This window comes from Ovis aries, chromosome 14 (genome assembly GCF_016772045.2).
Source record: "Ovis aries strain OAR_USU_Benz2616 breed Rambouillet chromosome 14, ARS-UI_Ramb_v3.0, whole genome shotgun sequence".
NCBI classification, from domain to species: Eukaryota; Metazoa; Chordata; class Mammalia; order Artiodactyla; family Bovidae; genus Ovis; species Ovis aries.
The window spans coordinates 55,911,461-55,929,579 of record NC_056067.1 but is presented as its reverse complement, the minus strand read 5'-3'; the positions used below and the strand labels follow the sequence as shown (position 1 = coordinate 55,929,579).

At 58.0% G+C, this 18,119-nt stretch overlaps 1 protein-coding gene across 3 annotated transcripts; it reads right to left on the bottom strand.

Annotated features, from left to right (window-relative positions):
• Nucleotides 1-769: 769 nt before the first annotated feature.
• Nucleotides 770-17,885, bottom strand: MED25 (mediator complex subunit 25). Of its 3 annotated transcripts, none has more exons than XM_042232330.2 (18): nucleotides 17,657-17,885; nucleotides 17,518-17,563; nucleotides 16,923-17,047; nucleotides 11,454-11,552; nucleotides 10,928-11,048; nucleotides 10,551-10,713; nucleotides 10,298-10,428; nucleotides 9,999-10,086; nucleotides 9,723-9,916; nucleotides 9,173-9,301; nucleotides 8,675-8,760; nucleotides 8,543-8,600; nucleotides 8,335-8,442; nucleotides 5,983-6,171; nucleotides 5,548-5,619; nucleotides 5,214-5,432; nucleotides 4,784-4,964; nucleotides 770-2,553 (listed from the first exon to the last, which is right to left on the bottom strand). In XM_042232330.2, exons 1-18 carry the CDS (start codon nucleotides 17,788-17,790, stop codon nucleotides 2,309-2,311), a joined length of 2,388 nt encoding a protein of 795 aa, XP_042088264.1. In that variant the 5' UTR covers nucleotides 17,791-17,885; the 3' UTR covers nucleotides 770-2,308. The 3 variants fall into 3 exon arrangements, with proteins under 3 accessions (XP_042088264.1, XP_060254753.1, XP_042088265.1); XM_042232331.2 differs by lacking the exon at nucleotides 770-2,553 and adding an exon at nucleotides 4,207-4,338; XM_060398770.1 differs by lacking the exon at nucleotides 5,214-5,432.
• Between the last annotated feature and the right edge of the window lie 234 nt (nucleotides 17,886-18,119).

Genomic DNA, 18,119 nt, shown 5'->3' with positions numbered 1-18,119 from the left:
CTGGGAACAGCCACTGGTTTGTTTGGTCAATTTGTCCCAGCAGGACTCGAGGAGTGTCTGTGTTTGTCTACGGGGCAATGTCCACCCTGGTGGGAACAGCATGGCCTGTGTCCTGCTAATCTTCTTCCCTTTTGATGGCTTTGGACACGAGTCAGTCACTCTCTCCTTGAAAACACTCATCTTCCAGAATACACCTGCCTGCTCCTCCTGTCTCCCGGCCCCTGCCCAGCCCTCACATGTGGGTCCTCCTCTGGCCTCTGGCCTTGTCCTCGCGTCTTCCTTCTTCCAGAGGTCGCAAAATGGCAGCCCAGCGGCCTCGAGACCCACCAGCGGATTTTGTTTGGTCCTCACAGTGTTTTGTTTTTTTTTTTTTGGTTTTAATTTGAATGCCATGAGGTGGGGCAAGCACTCCCCAAGTTCGCCACAGTCCCCGTCAATCCCTGTCGTCTTACACCCGTCCACGTCACCCATTTCCATCACCTGCCTGGCCCCTGGAGCCATCTGAGCTTTCAAGAACCCCTGCGACACCCACCGCCTGGGAGACCTCGCCCGCTTTCCCTCCTTCGACCTCTTGTCTGCATCAGAGTTGCCGAGGGAGCTTGCGCTTGATGCTGAAGCCCAGCCTCCCTCCCTCCCCCAATGGAGTATTCACTTCCACAGTTCTAGAAGACTCTACGGCAGGGATCGTAAACTCAAATGCCTGCAGGAGCCAGGTGGGCCACATAAATGAGTGAACTCGCCAGGTATAAGAAAAGTCGACGGCCAGAAATATAATCAAATGGAATCTTTACTGAACGCTGGTGAATGCATGGAACATAATACAAACAGGTATGGTACTGGAGTTTATCTTTCAAATCCAAATTGAAAAAATACAAATTGAAAAATAGAAATATTTAATTACTAAATTTTTTTGTTTTCTCTTTCGTAATTCTTCTGCTCCCTGGACTATGAAGCCAGGGGGTGGGTCTCATCCATGCCACCCCTGGATGTCAAGGGTTGGGTGGCTGAGAACTCGACCTGGACTCCTGAAGCTGGGGGCAGCATTGAACTTGATTTCAGTTATGTAACGGAAAACAGCTGCTCACAAGTGTGGGCGCTTCCAGACACGGGATTCAGGCGACTGCTGGAGAGCGGTGAGGGCTGTCGTCTTCTGAGGCAGCCCACTGCCCTAGAGCTCAGCAGCTAGTACTTGTGGTCCGTGCTCACACGATCGACAGCAACCAAGAAAAGCAAATGGGGCAGTGTTCGTTCGTTTTCATCATGTCTGGAGGCCGGGAGCCTTGGGGCAGTTTGATCTTTAGCCCCACGAGTTGAGTGGACGCTGTCCAGGCCATGCCCTTCATTTCTGGAGACCATCTGCATCCACGGAAAGGGAGTCAGAATACTCCCTGCCGATGGCGTCCCCATTTCTGCCTGGACTGGGTGAACATGATCATACATTCAAGTAGCTGTTTGTAAATGTCCTTGGGAGAACAAGTGTTCAGAAGGGTAGGAACTTTGACCCAAAGTCTCTGACTGACCTTCTCAGGGGGACCAAGGTGTGGCTTCTGGCTCACCTGAAATGAGCTAAGTTGATGGACCGCAACAGTTCAGACTGCTTCCCCATGTCACAAGGTCGCAGAGCTTCTATAAAACACACTGGGTCAAGTTCATCACCAGCCTGCCCGTGGTTAAGGTACAAAACCCTGTCACGGATGCCGTGTCGTGTGTTCCACTGACCTCTCACGGCAAAGTCAGTGCCTGGTAATTGATGCGATGACCTGACTTGAGTCTCTGCCAATGATGTCCCCTCGGATGGAGGCGACCCGCCTGCATCCCCAGGGACATGGATGGTTTGATCACCACCGCAGTCTGTAGCTGTGCTTAGGTGTTTAGACCAGCTTTCGTGAAAAGTGTGTTTCTCTTGACACACAGAAAACAAGTCACTTCCCAGGGTCGGGCCTGCCTCGGCACCATGTCACAGCTTTCTTCGGTCACATCGAGATTCTCCACGCCACAAATAAATAAAGCTAACTGGGTGGTGATAGTTCATGAGCAGCGATAGTAAAGGCCACGACTGATCTGACTCGGTCAAGCAACTGGATGTGTCGATCTTCAGGTTTCTCTTCCCCTCCCACGAGACGCGGATGCCTGCTGGACTCAGACGATGGTCCAAGCAGACGAGGGTTTCTGTCCGGGGGGCGTCTCTTCGGCTCCCTTATAAACTGGATGTCCGTGGGCTGGAACGCCCGGGTGATTCGCGCCATGTGGCTCCTGAGCCTCGAGCGGCAGCCACGCCGCTGCTCCCGCCGGCTTTCCGAAACCGGCCCTACTGACACTTGAGGCCCTTCTTCAGTTCATTGAGAATTGCGTCTCGCGTCTGCTCCGTGTACTGGTCGAAGCTCTTACTGTGCTTGGATTCATAGTGACGCTTCAGGTTGTATTCTTTCAACACAGACACGATTTTTTTGCATATTAAGCACGTAGGCATGCTCTTCACCTCCACAAAGAAATAGGCTCGCTCCCATTTCTCTCGAAACACGTGGCCCTCTCGTTCTCTCTTTCGTTTTGCCACTTTTGGTAGAGACATGGGTACAAGAAAGATTTCACTGTCTCCGAATACTACCCCGGGGACACCAGCCGTGCCAGCCCTGTGGCGAAGGCGACAGCCTTCTGCCTCGTGGTGTGGGGGTCAGGAGGGAGTGGTGGGGACTGTGGCGAACCAGAGAGCACACGCCCCGTGCAGAGGGACGGCTCCAGCCCGTTGTTTGCTGGGCGGGAGGGTGGACCCAGGGGAGCCAGATCTTCTGACTTGTCAAGAGAAGACAAGACTACAGATTTTGTGTGTGTATGTGTGGGTGTTTGAGAGAGAGAATCATCCTGATTTTTACAACTAACTCATTAGGGAAAAAAATGCCACATAGCCTAACACAGGGAAGGCCAAACAAAACTCATCTGTAGAGTGGCCCAGGGGCCACCAGATTGCAACCTCTCTCCTGGGAGGGGATCTGGGCATCTGATCCTAACAGGCATCTCAAACAATGCGGACACTGGTGGTCCACCTCTAGACCACACTCTGAGCATCACTGCTCCGGGGTCAGTCTGACAACAGACAACTAAGTCTCTGCTCACAGGCCAGAGCAGCTGCCCCTTGGATGTCTCCCTAGGGACAGCCTCGGGCCCCTTGCCTCGTTACACCCCAAACCTGTATCTCCTCCTCACATCCCCACCGTGTCTCCCATCACTAAGACGGCCTCACTGTCCACTCTGTCCAAAGCCCCAGAAGCCTGGTCTCTGACTGCTCTTGCCACGAGACCTCTTCCGTTCCTGTGTCTTCAACCACCAAGCACACACGCTGCGCTAAGGACACACCCTGGGCTCCCAGCGTGGCCTCGGTCCCTCCGATGTCCCAGACCATCAGCGATCACCACTGGCTCCTTCTCCCGGCTCCTGCCTCAGGAAGGCCCGCCGTCTACCAGCACCCAGGCCAGGTCCTGGGGACCACCCTTGACCCCACCCTACACCCGCAACTTTTTCCACATGGGCACGCCAGTTTCTGGCCTCACCCCTCCTGCCCCCCAACTCTGGCCGCTCCTCTGTGCTCTCCCTCCCCACGAACATCACCCTCGGCTCCTCCCTGCCTCCTATCTTGCCCCATCACATCCCGCAGCCCACAGGGGGCTGACACCCAACCGACCCGGGCCTGGCCCCCGGGCCTGGCCTCCTGCAGCCATTCCGCACCCCCCGGACAAGCCTCCAGCTGCTCAGTTTGGAATCTGAGCTCCCTCCCCGCCTCTCCAGGCCCTCCTTTCCCACCAAAGGCTCGTGCTCCCAGAGGCCTCAGCTGACTTGTCCTCTGACCATACCAGGCTTCCTCCTGCCTCAACACGTTCCTGTCATCTCGGCACCTAGACTGTAACCACCTTCCCTCACGGCCTTGCTGACTGCCGCTCACAGACCCCAGCCTGGCTGGCCCACAGGCCTCCTCTGGGCCTGCCTGGTACCCTCTCTACCTCCATAGGTGCTCGTGGTCCTATGACCTCTGCCTACAGCCTCCTCACCTCCCGGAAGCCAGGCTGTACCAGATGGCCTCACTCACCGCTGAGGCCCCGGCCTCACCAGCCCGGGGCCTCAGGGGCGTCTGTTGAATCGAGAACAAGGGCAGAGGTGTCTCCCCCCATCTCCTCCTGCCCAGTCCTGGGGGATGTCAGTGACGGGAGCCGGGGCGTGTGTTAAAAGGAACTTTATTGGGTGTCGGGGTTCAGATGAGGTCCATGAGGATGTCGTCCTCCATGACGCTGGGCTGCAGGCCCGGCTGGGGGACCGGGCCCCGGGGCCCCCCGCTGAGCAGCATCTGACCTGGGGGGCAGTGGGAAGGGACTGCATCTCCCGGTGGTCCCTGGGGCCCGGGAGGGCCCTGGGCCTGAGTCCTCCCTCCGCCTCTGGAGGCCCGAGGCACAGGGGGGTTGAGGGAGCCCCGGGGGGAACCCAGAGGCGCCTCCTAACCCCACGTGTCCACTGGCCGTCTACCTCTTGTGAGCCTGTGGGGGCCCATCCCCAGCACAACTCTCCAGCCCTGAGACTTTCCCAGAAACCCCAGAGGACACGGAGGCAGGGAGCCAGGGGGGAGAGCGCCTGCTGCCTTGGCTCTCGGTGCCCTGGGCCGTACCTCCCGGGGGCCCGTGGAGCCCCCATGAGCCGCAAGGGCCCCCGCTGTTCCTAAGTCCCAGGACTTCACTTCCCAGAAGTCACAGGACAATGGGACACTCAGCCCAGGCCCTGGGCCTCCCCCGAACCCTCTTACCTGGCAGTGGAGCCCTTGGGGGAAGCTGAGCAGGCCAGGACTGGGCCGGCGGCGGGTGAAGGAGAGGGGGCCCCAGTTGGGGCTGCCCCAGGCCCTGGTGCGGTGGAGGCAGCAGCGCAGGGGCCCCTGGTGGCTGGAGGTGGTGGAGGGAGGCCTGAGGGGGGGGCACCCCAGTCTGGGGCTGGGGAGCAGAGAAAGTGGCTCAGAGGCCCTGGCGGAGAGCCCCCACCTGCCCCACTCCCTGGTGGAGCCTCCGATTTTCCTTCAAAGGAATCTCAGCAGAAGCCCACGTAAGACGTGTGGGGAAGGGCCAGGCTGACCTCCAATCACCCACTCCCATCAAACCAACCTCCCACCTCCACGAGGGAAGGAATCCAACTGTCAAGCCCAGGACCCCTGGCTCCCATATGACCCCCTCCCTGAATCTCACCGGGGGCGGGTTGAGGAGGAGGCTCCGAAGTTGGGGGTTGGCCCCGGGGTTCTGGGGCCGGAGGAGGGGTCCAGGAGGGGGCGGGCCGGGGGCTGCTCCAGGAGGGCCTTGCGGGGCGCCTGGAGGGGCCGGGGCAGCACCCTGGGGCTGGGGCTGCCCGGCGGCCGCAGAGGCCCCCACGGTACCCTGAGGCTGGGGTTGTGGCGGGCGGAGCTGGAGCTGATGGGAAGAGACAGGGGTGAGGGATGGAGCCCCCAGACCCCTCCACCTCTTCAGCAAGGTCAGAATCGTGGCATCCTCTGCACGCACCCGCCCCCCGTGGCCCTGTCCTCACCAGGTTCTGTGAGGGTCTTGCCTGGTCCTCCAGAATGGGACCCAGCCCAGGGGGTGCCTGCTGGGTGCCCATCTGTGTGGGGAGAGAGGGAGCAGGTCAGTGGCTGGGCGGGGAGTCCCTGTGCCGCGGAGGGTCTGCGCCCTGAACAGGACCCTGTTAGGAGCTGGGAACATTCTCCTGGGTGGGAAGGGCGGGGTTGTCTAGCATGTAAACTTTATGCCCCTGGAGAGGGGACTGTGTCTTAGAAATTCAACAAGAATACGCTTTATAAAGGAAAAGAAAGATTGCAGGGAAACACGGGGTGAGACTGAACTTGGCAGATGAGGACGTGCCCAGCACTGGAGCCCCAGGAGGGCCCCGGGGGCCCTGCTGTGACAGCTGGGGCCCAGGAGGGCTGCACAGGCCCCAGGGCGGGGGCGCCGCAGCATCGCTCACCCCACGCTGCTGCTCCAGCTTCTGCTGCTGGACTTGCTTGTGGTTGGTGATGACCTGGCGGATGCCGTTGACAAAGCCGCTCTGGTCGTAGGGGATGAGGCCCATGAAGATCTTCTTCTTGGACGAGTACAGAAGCATGAGCACGCGCACCTCACACGGGGCCGTGTGGGGGAAGTGCACGCAGCCCGCCTGCGGGGAGAGGATCAGAGCCTATCACACCCTGCAGGAGGGGGCTGGGTTTTAGAAGGTTCTAGAAGCCCCACAGGCCAGGCGTGGCCAGCTTTCTGCTCTGAAAGGTGGGGGCGGCTCCAGGTTTGGCTTGAGCCTGTTCCAGAGAGCTGGGTGCCCAAAGGAAAAGGGTGCACCTGGGACCGCTGCAGATGGCTGGATGGAGAGCAGAGGAAGCCCCCTCCAATCCTGCCCCCCTCCAAGGGCTCGCAGCTGACAGGGAGGGAATTCAACACAGAGCTGACACGGGAAGCGCGTGCTCAGTGGTGGTGGCAGACACCCTGACTGACCAGGGATCCGAGAGGCCCCTGGGGTGCCACACCACCTCGACCTCAGCATCTGCAGTGAGACTCGCGGGAGGCGGCGCTCACACCTCAAAGGACAGACCCGGGTACCACGTCCGCCATCCTGCGCGGGACTGGATACACAGAAGGGACCAGGAACCATCTCACTAGCGTGCCCAGGGAATGCTAGTGAAGGTGAAGCAAGGCCCTAACACGCAAGGCTTCTGGGAGAGGGGCTCTTAGGGGAGGAGGGGCTGACGAGCTTATGGAACCAGTGGAACCTCGGCCAAGCCAGTCTCGCTTTCTCAGGCGAGGCAGACCCTGCTAGTTGCTTAACGTCTGCCCCTCTCCGTGTGTAGAGAACCCCGATTCCATTTGGATGGCAGCACATCTGGGCCCCAGGGCACTCACTGGTGCCTGCTCCCCTGCAGTCTCCTCTGCCCTACGGGTGGCCCAGGGGCCCGGGTCTGGCCCAAGATGTGAAAGGAAGCCTGCTTGCATGTGTGGGAATGTGTTTTCCTAAAGGGGAAGTACAGGCTGATAACACACCTCCTTTTTGCCCTCCTACATTAAGTCAGACAGGATTCCTTGAGCTTCAGGAACCATCTCACAGTCACCAGAGAGAAACAAGGGAGCCCCAGAGATCCTGGCCCTGATGTCAAGGGGCTACAGACCTAGCCCTGAGAGTGCCCTCCTCTGGGCATCCTGTTACACGTCACAAATGCCTGCTTGTACGCGGCTCTCAGAACCCAGATGCCACGCTGTGAGGGAGCCCGAGCCACACGAGGAGGCACTCAGATGACCAGGCGCAGCTGAACCCCAGCTGACAGGCAGCAGCACCACGAGAGGGGGCCATCTTGATTTCCAGCCCACACGAGCTTTCAGATGAGCACAGTCTTAGCTGCTATCTGATGGCAAGCCCATCAAAGACCCCGAGCAAGACTAGCCTAGCTGAGCCCAGCGGACCCACACGAGACTGCGAGAAACAATAAACTGCTGGTCAGGCCTTCACCCCGAGCACCTATCTGTTCTAAAAACTCTGCCGGTTGGTGTGCTGTTACTTGCAGTTGGAGGCATTCTTAATTCTCAGGATTGCCTTCTTTGGAGAATTTTCCTGAAGGTTCCATGAGGTAACCTATGAGGAGTCCCCTCTCCTGAAAAAGAGCTAGGTTCACAGAATGGCCTCAGTAACTGGTTCTGGTCCTATTTAGAGACCCTCCCTTAGTGCTATGAGCTGAATGGTATCCTCCAAAAACACATGTTGAAGTTCCAGACCGTGGCACCTGGGAACGGGACCTTATTGAGAATAGGGTGCTTGTGAAGGTAACAAGTTAGGATGAGGTCATTCAAGTGGGCCCCAATCCAAATGACAGGCATCCCCATAAGCAGACAGACGCACACCAGGAAGAGAACGCCACGTGAAGACACACGGAGCGAGGACGGCCACGTGACGACGAGAACAGGAGCCTGGACTAGGCTGTCTAAGGCCAAGCCCACCTGGGGCTGCCACCCGCAGGAGGCGAACAGGGGTCTTCCCCCTGAGCCTCCAGAGCACGCAGCCCTGTTGACGCCCTGATTTTGACCATGTCTCTCTTTTCTAGGAGCACGAGAGAATGCACGTCTGCTGCTCTTGGCCCCAGGAAGCCATGACACCCCACAAACCCATCAGAGCCCAGCGCTTTCTCCAATGGCTCCTGTCATACCCTGCCACGGTTTTAACGTCAGAGAGACCTCAATCTGGAGCACAGGTTAGGAGCCCAGCGTTACAAAGGCAGCCCCACCGTCCAAAACAGCTCCCTGGGCCCAGGATAGGAAGCCACTGCCCGGCCACCCAACTCACGAAGCCATTGCCCATGATGCGGTAGAGGCCTTTGAGAGAGTCCAGGTCCTTGTTGGTGAAGTGGAACTGGACCATCCTCGAGTTCCGGAACAAAGGGCCCAGGGTGGTCTGCGGGAGACACCCAGGTCAGCAGGCGTGTGGAGCGGGGAGTGCAGAGGCATGGACAGAGGCGGGAGGGGCGGGCGGTAACCCGCCACCAGCCACTCACCAGCAGCTGCTGGGGGATGAGCTGCATGATCAGCTTCTGGGGCCACTGCTCCGTTTTCCTGGGATGACATCAGGGGAAGCGTCAGGAGACGCACACCCTGGCTCACCACCCACCCCATCCCCGGCCACCTACAGGTTCTCGCCATGATTCACGTAGACCTGACAAGGCAGTGACCGGGTCAGCTTAGTGTTGGCATCCACGGAGGCGGGTTTGGGTTTCTAAGGGGGAAAGAAAGGTGTATATGGCTGAAAAGGGCCCTGAACCACCATTCCTTTGACTTTTCCGCCCTTCCCGGGGAGCCCCAAAAGCTCAGGATAACCCCCCAGTTTAAGGCCCACAAGCCCTGGGCCCCTTCATCAGACCACCAACCCTGCAATCCTCTGGCCTTCGAATTATACAAATGTGAGCCTCCTCGTCCTGCCCTCAAACCCCACCACCCACTGTCCCCTCCATGCCACGATCTCCTGGGTCCTCCCTGGACCAAGAAGCTGAGACTTCTCTTAACCCTGAACTCTGGGCTACACATCCCAAGCTTCCTCGGGACTATCCTGAGGACGTCAAATTCTATGACCCCACCGGCGCTGGTCCAGCCCTGCAGCACACCAGGGCTGGCCGGACGGAACCACTCACCTCCTGCCACTCAAGGACCCCGCTCCAGGCCAGGAGTTTGTTGGAGACTGACTGCTGTCCGCCAAGGGCTGGGGCCCCGAGCTGGGCCGGGGAAGGGCCGCTCACCCCGCCCGGGGCCACGGTGCCCGCCTGGCAGAGGGGAAAGAGAAGGAAAGGAAACAGGGCAGGGTCAGACCATCTCCTGGGAGGGGCTGTCCTGAGAGGACCAGGTCAACAGGCAGAAGAGGACAAAAGTCCCTTCCTGTGTTCCCCTAGGCCCAGAACGCCACTGGGCCGCACCTGGGGCCACAGAGAGTCTAATCCTGGAGGATTCAGGTTCTCTCAAGGACCCTGGACTCCCAGGACCCTTCGGGCTCCTCGGAACAGTCTTTACCCGCCCGGAAGTACCCGCCCCATGATTCTGCCCCCAGAATTAGTCTCAGCCTCGCCTGTAACTCAGGCTCTGTGAGCTCCCAAGGACCTCAAATGACAAGACCCATGTGCCCTCGGGCCCTCTTCAGGAAGGCCGACTTCTCCCTGCACTGTTGGCAGCCAGGAGGCAGGCACCTACCATAGACGGTGCCCCGGGCTGTGCAGGGGGTGCCAGGCCCGGGCCTGGGGCCACAGTGGAGACCAGGCTGGGCTGGGAAGCAGGAGGCGGCTTGGGGGCACCAGGGGGCCCTGGGGGCAGCTGGGTGGCCTGGGTCTGGCTGTAGGGGGGACCCACTCCTGGAGTGGCTTGCTGAAGAGGGTTGATGGGCGAGACTGTGGGAGAGACCAAGAGAAACGGTGTGGGCGGGGGTGCGGAGACCTGGCTGCCCGAACCCAGGTCCCTGCCGGTACTCACAGCGAGGGCCCAGCCCTGCCTTCTGGTTCTTGGCTGCCTCCACGGCGTTCTGGGCAGCCACCTGCGCTGCACTGAGGTTCCCGGGGACCTGGCGACAGAGGGGAGGGGCTGCTGAGGACCATCCTCCCCAGCTCCAAAATCCTAAGAGGACGTGACTCCTCAAGAGTCCCACCCTCCAGGTGTCTCAGGGGACACTCCCCTAACCCCCAAGGCTTAACAATTCCAACCAGGTCTCTGGCAAGGGGCCAGGGTTTCCGCCAAGCCCTAGGAGCACGTCCCTCCCCTGGCAACATCCATACCTGGTACTGCTGGGGGACCGGTGGCAGAGGCTGCTGGGGGGCTGTTGAGAGTGTGGCGCCCGCAGGTGCGGCTGGAGGCAGGGGCACAGGCTGCTTGGGCTGGAGAGGGCCTGGGGCGGAGCCACCCCCAACTGAGCACCGAGGATGATCGGTTGAGCCCATTAAGGGGATTGAGAGACATGAAGAACATCCGAGTGAGAGGGAGCTGGGGAGGACACCCCCACCCCTGCCCCTCACCAGCCCCCAAGCTCACCCGGCAGCACAAGCCCCCGCACCAGCACCATGTGCCGTGGGTCCTGGCTCACGTCTGCTGGAGGCTGCAGGGGTTCCAGCATGGCTGGAGGAGCCGCCTTCTCAAACAGCAGCCTCAGGGCAGGCAGCTTCCGGGGGGACACAATGGAGAAGTAGATTCCTCGCTGAACAAGAGGGGACAAGCAGTCAGGACGAAGCCACGGGGCCAAGTCCCCGCCAGCCTCTGGGACAGAAGACCCAAGACCTAAAGTAGCTGCCCTGGGCGATTCTGGGTTGTAGCTCTCCCAACAGAAGCCAGCAGGGCTGGCCATGGCGTCTGTGCCCATCCTGAGACCCAGGCCGGCAGCTCCCTCCTCCCTCAGATCCAGGAGTCGTCACCTCTCCGATCTTCTGCACCAGAGTCTCCGTCGTGCACCCCGAGTATGTGGTGCTCTCGACAGCAGGCAGCAGGTACGGGGGCGAGTTGCAGATAAGGAGGCAGACTCGGTGTGTCTGGCCACTACCGGGGACAAGGAAAGGTGAGGAGAGGGTGACAGGAGGGACCCCAAGAAAAAACCCGAGCCAGCAGCAGCAGTGACCAAGTCCTCCACCCCACTGGAAGTCAGGAGTGGGGACCCATTTCACAGCTGAGAATGCTGATGCCCAGAGAGCCTCCTGAGTCGCTGGAAGTCACCCAGCCACAGGGAGGGCAGGAGGCACACTCCGAGCCAGCTCCCCTTTCGGATGAGGACTCCGAGACAGGGAGTGGGCCAGGGGATACCTCCTGCCTCCTGGCTCCCAGTGCCCAGCACAGATAGCCCACCCAACAGCCCACAGGGAGGCCGAGGGTGGAGCCTGTGACCCACCAAACAGGCTATAGGCCAGGTGGACAGATGGGCACGGGCCCCGCACCAGGCACACTCACATCTGCTCCCGCATCTTCTTGAAGTCATCGAACAGCTGCAGGGCCGTGCTGAGGCCTTCAGCGATGAGGCTGCAGCTCTCGCCACCTCCGCCCATGAACCTGCAGGAGGCAGGCGGTCAGCCCCCGGGGTGCCCAGGGCTGCCACCCTCCAGGCCACCTGGGAGGGGCCCACACTTAGGTCGACCCTGTCCGCAGTCTGTGCCCCTCAGGATGGGGACACTCAGAGTGCTCCACCTTGGCCCCAGTGCTGGCACAAGGACAGGGGACGTTCGCCATCTCCTGAGAGGGAGTCCCTTGCAAGAGGCCCCATCAGAGCACAGAACAGAGAAAGGACCCGGGACACTAAGCCCAGGAGCTTATGCTGAGGCCCAGTCCCCATGTACCTGCCCCACGCTGAGCTGTCTGCCCAGCCTTCCCCTACCTTCCCAGCCTGCTGTGGGGCCTCCTCTGCCCTCCCACCTTTAGCGGTGAAACTGCATCCTTCAAAAACATATGCTGAAGTCCTGATACCCCCACCACCACAGGATGCGACTGGATTTGGAAACAGGGTCTTTACAGAGGTGAACAGGCCATGATGAGATCGGCAGGGTGGCCTGAACCCAACATGACCAGTATCCTTATAAGGCGGACGGGGAAGCAGAGACAGACATGCTCAGAGGAAAACGAACATGGATGTGATGAGAGAGAGGGCAGACGCCACATGGAGATCAGAGGAGCACTGCACAGGCCAAGGGACGTCTGGGCGACCAGAAGCTGGAAGAGGCAAGGAAGGACGACCCCCCCTACATGCTCCAGAGGGAGCAGGGCACCCCCTGACCCGCCCCTGTCATCTCACACTCCTGGACCCAGAACTGAGGGATGGTAACCTGCTGTGGCTGTAAGCCACCTTGTTTCCAGTACTCTGCTCCAGCAGCCCCAGGAAACTATGACACACAGACTCGGTCTCTCCTCCACCTGATCCACAGAGGGGTCACCGGTGTCCATCCCTGTGGGGTGGGTGGCAGGCCTCTGCCAGACGGCAACTGCTACCACCATGACTCTCTGGGTCACGTGGTGGCAAGGCTGACCCTTTGCCACGAGGGACATCTGTGCAGACTGGACCCTGTGGCTCTGCACCACGGCCCCCATGTCTGTGTCTGCACCTGTCTCCCCCACCAGGCATGGATGAGGTCTGGACTGTTCTGGTCCCAGCCACACACGCCCTGCCCCCTCAGTATGGCACAGGGGAGGGCTTGGAACTGTGTGTTACATAAACAAACGGCTTCAAATCCAACCTTGGTCATCAAGAACAGAGCCAAGCCTGCCCCGCCCTGGGCCCTGCCCACCTTCCCGCTCCATCACTCCCTGGGTGTGTCCGAGAAGGTCTTGGATGCCGCTGGAGTCTGTCATCCGCCACACACCCAGGTCTCTGCCTGTGTTATCCCCGCGGTGGAAACCCTGCATACCTATCCCGACTCCCAGCCCCGTGTCATCCTCCTGCAGGAAGCCTTCCCCACCCACCACATGAATTTAAGGCTCACCCTTGATCACATCACATGTTCCCCAATACCGTGACTGTCACCCTTCCTCCTACAGCCCCAAGAAAGCGCAGCCCTCAGTGAGACTTCAGCCGGCTCTATGATGTGCCCGAGGACACACAGGCTCTGGGAAGTGCCTTCTGAAAAAGTGCACCCCCAACACGTGGCCCCTCCGTGCTCTACCTGGATTCTTCCCCAGTGTAGATTTCGGTCCTCTGCCCCCACACTCAGGGTGCTCAGCCCACACTGTTCCCCCTCCCCACCATCCACTCCCCTGACCTCCTTCTCCTCCCCACCATCGAGACTCTGGTTTGCACAGGAATTTTAATGCCACAGAGCTGGGGCAGAGGCTGATGAATCAACCAAACCTGGATCCACCCTAGTGCCAACTGCCGGTGCTGGAAGAAATCAAGCCATCTTCCCGGCCGGGCTAAGGGTAGGGGTGAGGGGTAGGGGGAGAGACAGGAAGCAGCTGCTGCAGGCATGCAGGGTCTTCTCTTAAGAGGGATGAAAATGTTCCAGAACTACACAGAAAAGACGGCTGCACAACATTTTAAATGTACTAAATGCCACTGACTTGTCCACTTGAAAATAACTGCTTGTGTTATTGAGGGAATTTCACCTCAATTTCTAAAAAAAAAATAATTTGAAGGAAAGTAAGATTGACTGACCACTCTGAGAGCCTAGAGTTTTTATTCTTAATGAATATCAAACGTAAGCCATCTGTTACCAACTCAGAGAAAGACACAAAACAAATATTTTGTCTAGACAAAAACTTAAAACTGGGGGGCACGAAAAAATATATATGGCCAGTTGGGAAGTAGGTTTTTAAATATCAAAAAATTTCAAATAAATCTCTCAGATTAGAAATAGAAAGTGAAACTGAAAAGTGAAAGTGTCCTGGGAGATACAGATGGGCTCTGACTCACCGCTTCCTTATCCTCACACCCTGCCTCGATTGTTCCTCCTGAGGTCATGCCCCTGAGTCCTTGCCACTCACTTTCACAGGCTAAGGGGCCCCACCCCTGGAGCCCCCCAGAGGGACTAGTCAAAATGAATGAATGGGAACCGCAGCAGCCTATCACCCCAAGGAAACACCAGTTGCAGAGGGCCAGAACACTGCCTGCCTTCTGCCCCCTCAGTGCCTGAGACAATCTGCCCCACAGGTTGTCTGCTGAATGAATGAATGCACAAACCAGTGAATGAACGAAGGCACAGTGCTGTGGGGAAGACACCTGGGCTGTCCCTTCTGATGCTGGGCCACCAGCTGTCAGGGGCCGGGGAACCGCCTTGCTTGTCAGACAGGAAATGTAACATCAGAAATGAATTTCCTCAAAGCAAGGACTTTCCCCAAAATCACACTGCCTGCTTTGTACTGTAAGTAACGGATGTTCCAGGAGAAGATAAGATTTCTCCATGTGAACAAAACTTGCTGACTTTCTTTGTGATCTCTGTTACAGACTTCCCCAGAACGTCACAGAAACTGAATTTAGATGGTAACATAGGACCTGATAAAACAGTGATGACTCTGAATATTCAATAATGGCTTAAAATGTTTATCGGCTGATTGGGAGGATTCCGGTGAACAGGCAGCACACAAAGCTTTCTTTTTTGGTTAAACAGGCAGTGCATTCTAAGCTGGTTAAGGGAGAGGGTGGATATAGGATGGAAGTGTTCAGAAAATATTTCCCTCTTCTCTTCCTAGTGCCCTTGACATTTTAAACAAGGGGGTTTCACTATTTCTCCTGACACCCACCAGAAGGTTCACTTTCCTGGTGATTCTCTTCCTTACAGCTTTCACTTGTTTATTTAATCGGCAAAGGACTCGCGTCTCAGGCCCCTGCTGGAGGCAAACAGCAGGAGAAATACCCAAGGCCTGGACATTCACAGTCCAGAGGTGTGGAGCTCTGTAACAGGGAAACAGCTGAGAGCAATGGGGGCAGAGGAGAGAGCAACTGACTGCTTGCTGGAATCAGGGAAAGGACGTTTGCGTGGGCCCTGGATGTTATGTAGGCGTTTACCAGGGAGAACCAGAGCATGAAGGGCGTTCTGGACATTCGTTCATTCGCTTGTTCCACAAAGTTTTCCTTGGGGCTCTTTCATGCCAGGCCCTGTGCTGGGTGCTAGAAACTTGAGGGACATCAGACTTGGACTTGAACCTCAAGGAGCCCCCATTCCACATTATTCAAGTCTCACCACAATCTGTTCCAGAGGTTCTCGACTGGGGCGGATTCTGTCCCCAAAGGGACATCTGACAATGTCTGGAGACATCTTTGTTTTTATTGTTTATCACACTGGGGAGGGAGGAGACCACTGGCATTGGGGGGGAAGGAGCCAAGGATGCTACTGAACTCCTTACAACACACAGGAATGCCCCCCACCCCTCCACAACACACATACAATAATCATCTGGCCCAAAGGGTCAACAGTGCTGAGGTTGAGAAACCCTGCTCTGCCCTGACCATGAATTCTAACAACCATAAGGGGGGAAAGTGAATGTGCAGTGCCTGGTCTAGCACGTGAAGCCTGAAACAAACCAAGTGTTCAACAAACATTTGCTGCAGATAACAGCAGCCCACGAATCCGGTTGTTTAATGGACTCTGACCAGACCCTGAGCTGAACACAGTATGAAGATTAGCTTCTGTGACCCTTCTCTGAGTGCTGATATGGACTACCGTTATCCCTCTGCAGACCAAGAAACCAAAACACAAAAGAACAGCAAAAGCTGAGGGAGCGCTTAATCGTGTCAGGCACTGTTCTCAACAGTCATCAACTCGTTTGATTCCCAAAGTCCCCTATAGTGTCACCGGAACTAGATCTCCACTGAGCACCATCTCCTGGTATTCATGCCCCCTCCAACACTGAACAGAACTGACTTGTATACTAAACAGAATGTGACACAAATGATGGTGTGACTTCTAAGATTTGATTATAAAAATCTTTGTAGTCTCCTTCTGCTCTTTCTGTTGGATTGCTCAGGCTGAGGAAGGCCAACTGCCATGTTGGGAGGACACTCAAGCAGCCCCATGGAGAGATATCTTAGGAATAACAGCTAGCAAGGAACAGCTAGCAAGTTGGCCTCTGGCCAACAGCCACAGGGTTAGCCACCTTGGAAATGGATCCTCTGGTCCCGATCCAACAGTTGGATGACTGCGGTCCCAGCTCATCTGACTGAAATCCCACAAGAGACCGTGAGTGAGAACCATCCATCAAAGCCACCCCTGAATTCCTTACTTAAGGAAACAAGCCACTAAATTAATTTTTTTTTTTTTTTTTGGCTGTGCCCCTCAGCATGTGGGATCTTAGTTTCCCCACCAAGGATCAGACCCATGTCCCTTGCAGTGGAAGCACAGAGTCCCAACTGCTGGACCATCAGAGAATTTCCAAGTCACTAAGCTTTAATCTGTTTTCCCAACACTGGATAAGTAACAGGATGACTATAAGTACTATTACCGTTCCCCTTTTAGAGATGAGTTCTATTAGACACAGAGGACAGGGACTCGTGGGTCTGGCAGTCCTGTTGTGGTAGAGCTGAAAAGTGGCCCCAGGCTGTCTGCACCTGCAGTGTGAACTATCAACATTGACTCCAAAGCACAGAGGCTTAGCCCCACCCCTCTTGCGCTCAAGCTTCAGTGCCCCTAGTAGGAAAAAGAAGGGCTAGAGTAGACAAGAGAAGCAACAGACAGAAAGGAGAATAATATATGAGGAGTAGGACGGGTGCTGGACTTCCCCAGGCCTCCTTGACCAGGAAATTCTTTCTACTTCCAAGCCAGACAGCAACACCAGCTGAGCATACAGAACCGACCACTGAAGTGACCTAGGGACAAAACCACAACCCCCATCGCAGCCCTTTTTAGCAACCAATGTGAGGGGCTGGATCCGGCAGCACCATTCCTCTGCCGTCCCTCCCAGGTTCCCCCAACCCTTCCGGAAGCCGAGAAAAGAGCTCACTTAATGCCATCGAGCCAGGTGACAAACTCATAGGCGCTGCTGGTGGGAGCGTGACATTGTACGTAGGACTCTGGAGCGCAGTCCACCGTGTTGAACACCACGAGGCTGTACTGGGTGCCCCCATACTGGGAGGGGAGGACAGGAGAACTTTTCATCTGGGACCCAGCTCCTTTTTCCCTCAGGGGAATCGGAGCTCCCAGCCCCTCCTCCCTCGGACCCGGGGGTCCGGACCCCGGTACTCCCACCTCAGACCCAGGACCCGAGCCCTTCCCGCCTCGGACCCAAGACCTGAGCCTCCTCCCCTCTCGGACCCATTAGTCCGGACCCCAGTCCCTCCTCCCTCAGCCCCAGAACCCGAGCCCCATTCTCCTGGAAACCAGAGTCCAGACCCCAGCTCCTCCCCGCTCGGACCCGCAAATCCCGACCCCAGCCCCTCGGACCCAGGTGTCCAAACCCCAGCCCCTCCCGCCTCCGACCCCGGAGTCCGGACCCGAGCCCTCCCACCTCGGGCCCAGGGTTCAGGTACCGCCCCCTCCTCCCGCAGACCCAGTCCGGACTCCCATCTTCCCTCAAACTCGAGAGTTCCAAGACTCACGTCTCCGCCGAAGTCCGTCTCGGCAGGAGGGCCGCCATTAAAATACCTGTGAGGGTCGGAAGTGAAAGGTCGGGGTGAGGAGAGAGTGTGGAAAACTAAACTCGGAGGGCGGGGTTGGGGCCGCGGAAACGGCACTCACTCTATGGCCGGGAGCAGGTAGTGCTTGCGGAGCCCCTCGAAGTAGGGCCCCAGATTGGCCGTGCCCTCAATTACAAACACCACGTCAGCCACGAGGCCCCCGGCGCGGGCCGGGCCCTCCGACCCGGGGACCATGCCCCGCGCCGCAGATGCCGCCGTCGCCGCCACCGCCGCCACCGCCGCTGCCGCCGCCGCCTCAGACACCGCGGGCTGAGCGGAAGTGCGCCTGCGCCGCGCGCGCCCCCGCGCGGGACGGCCTCTCGGCGCTGGCGGCGCGCTGGCGGCCATGTTTGTGCGGGGCGCCCGGGGCGGGTGGGTTTATCTCCATCCTCCTTCGCTCCCAGTGTGTGCAAGACTCAAAAAGGACCTAGAGAACTCCTTCGGGGACCAGAGGTGGAAGCTTGAATTATTTGCAGAACTTTCGAGGGCGAAATATACTGAAAGCGGCGCGTCAGACGCCATTT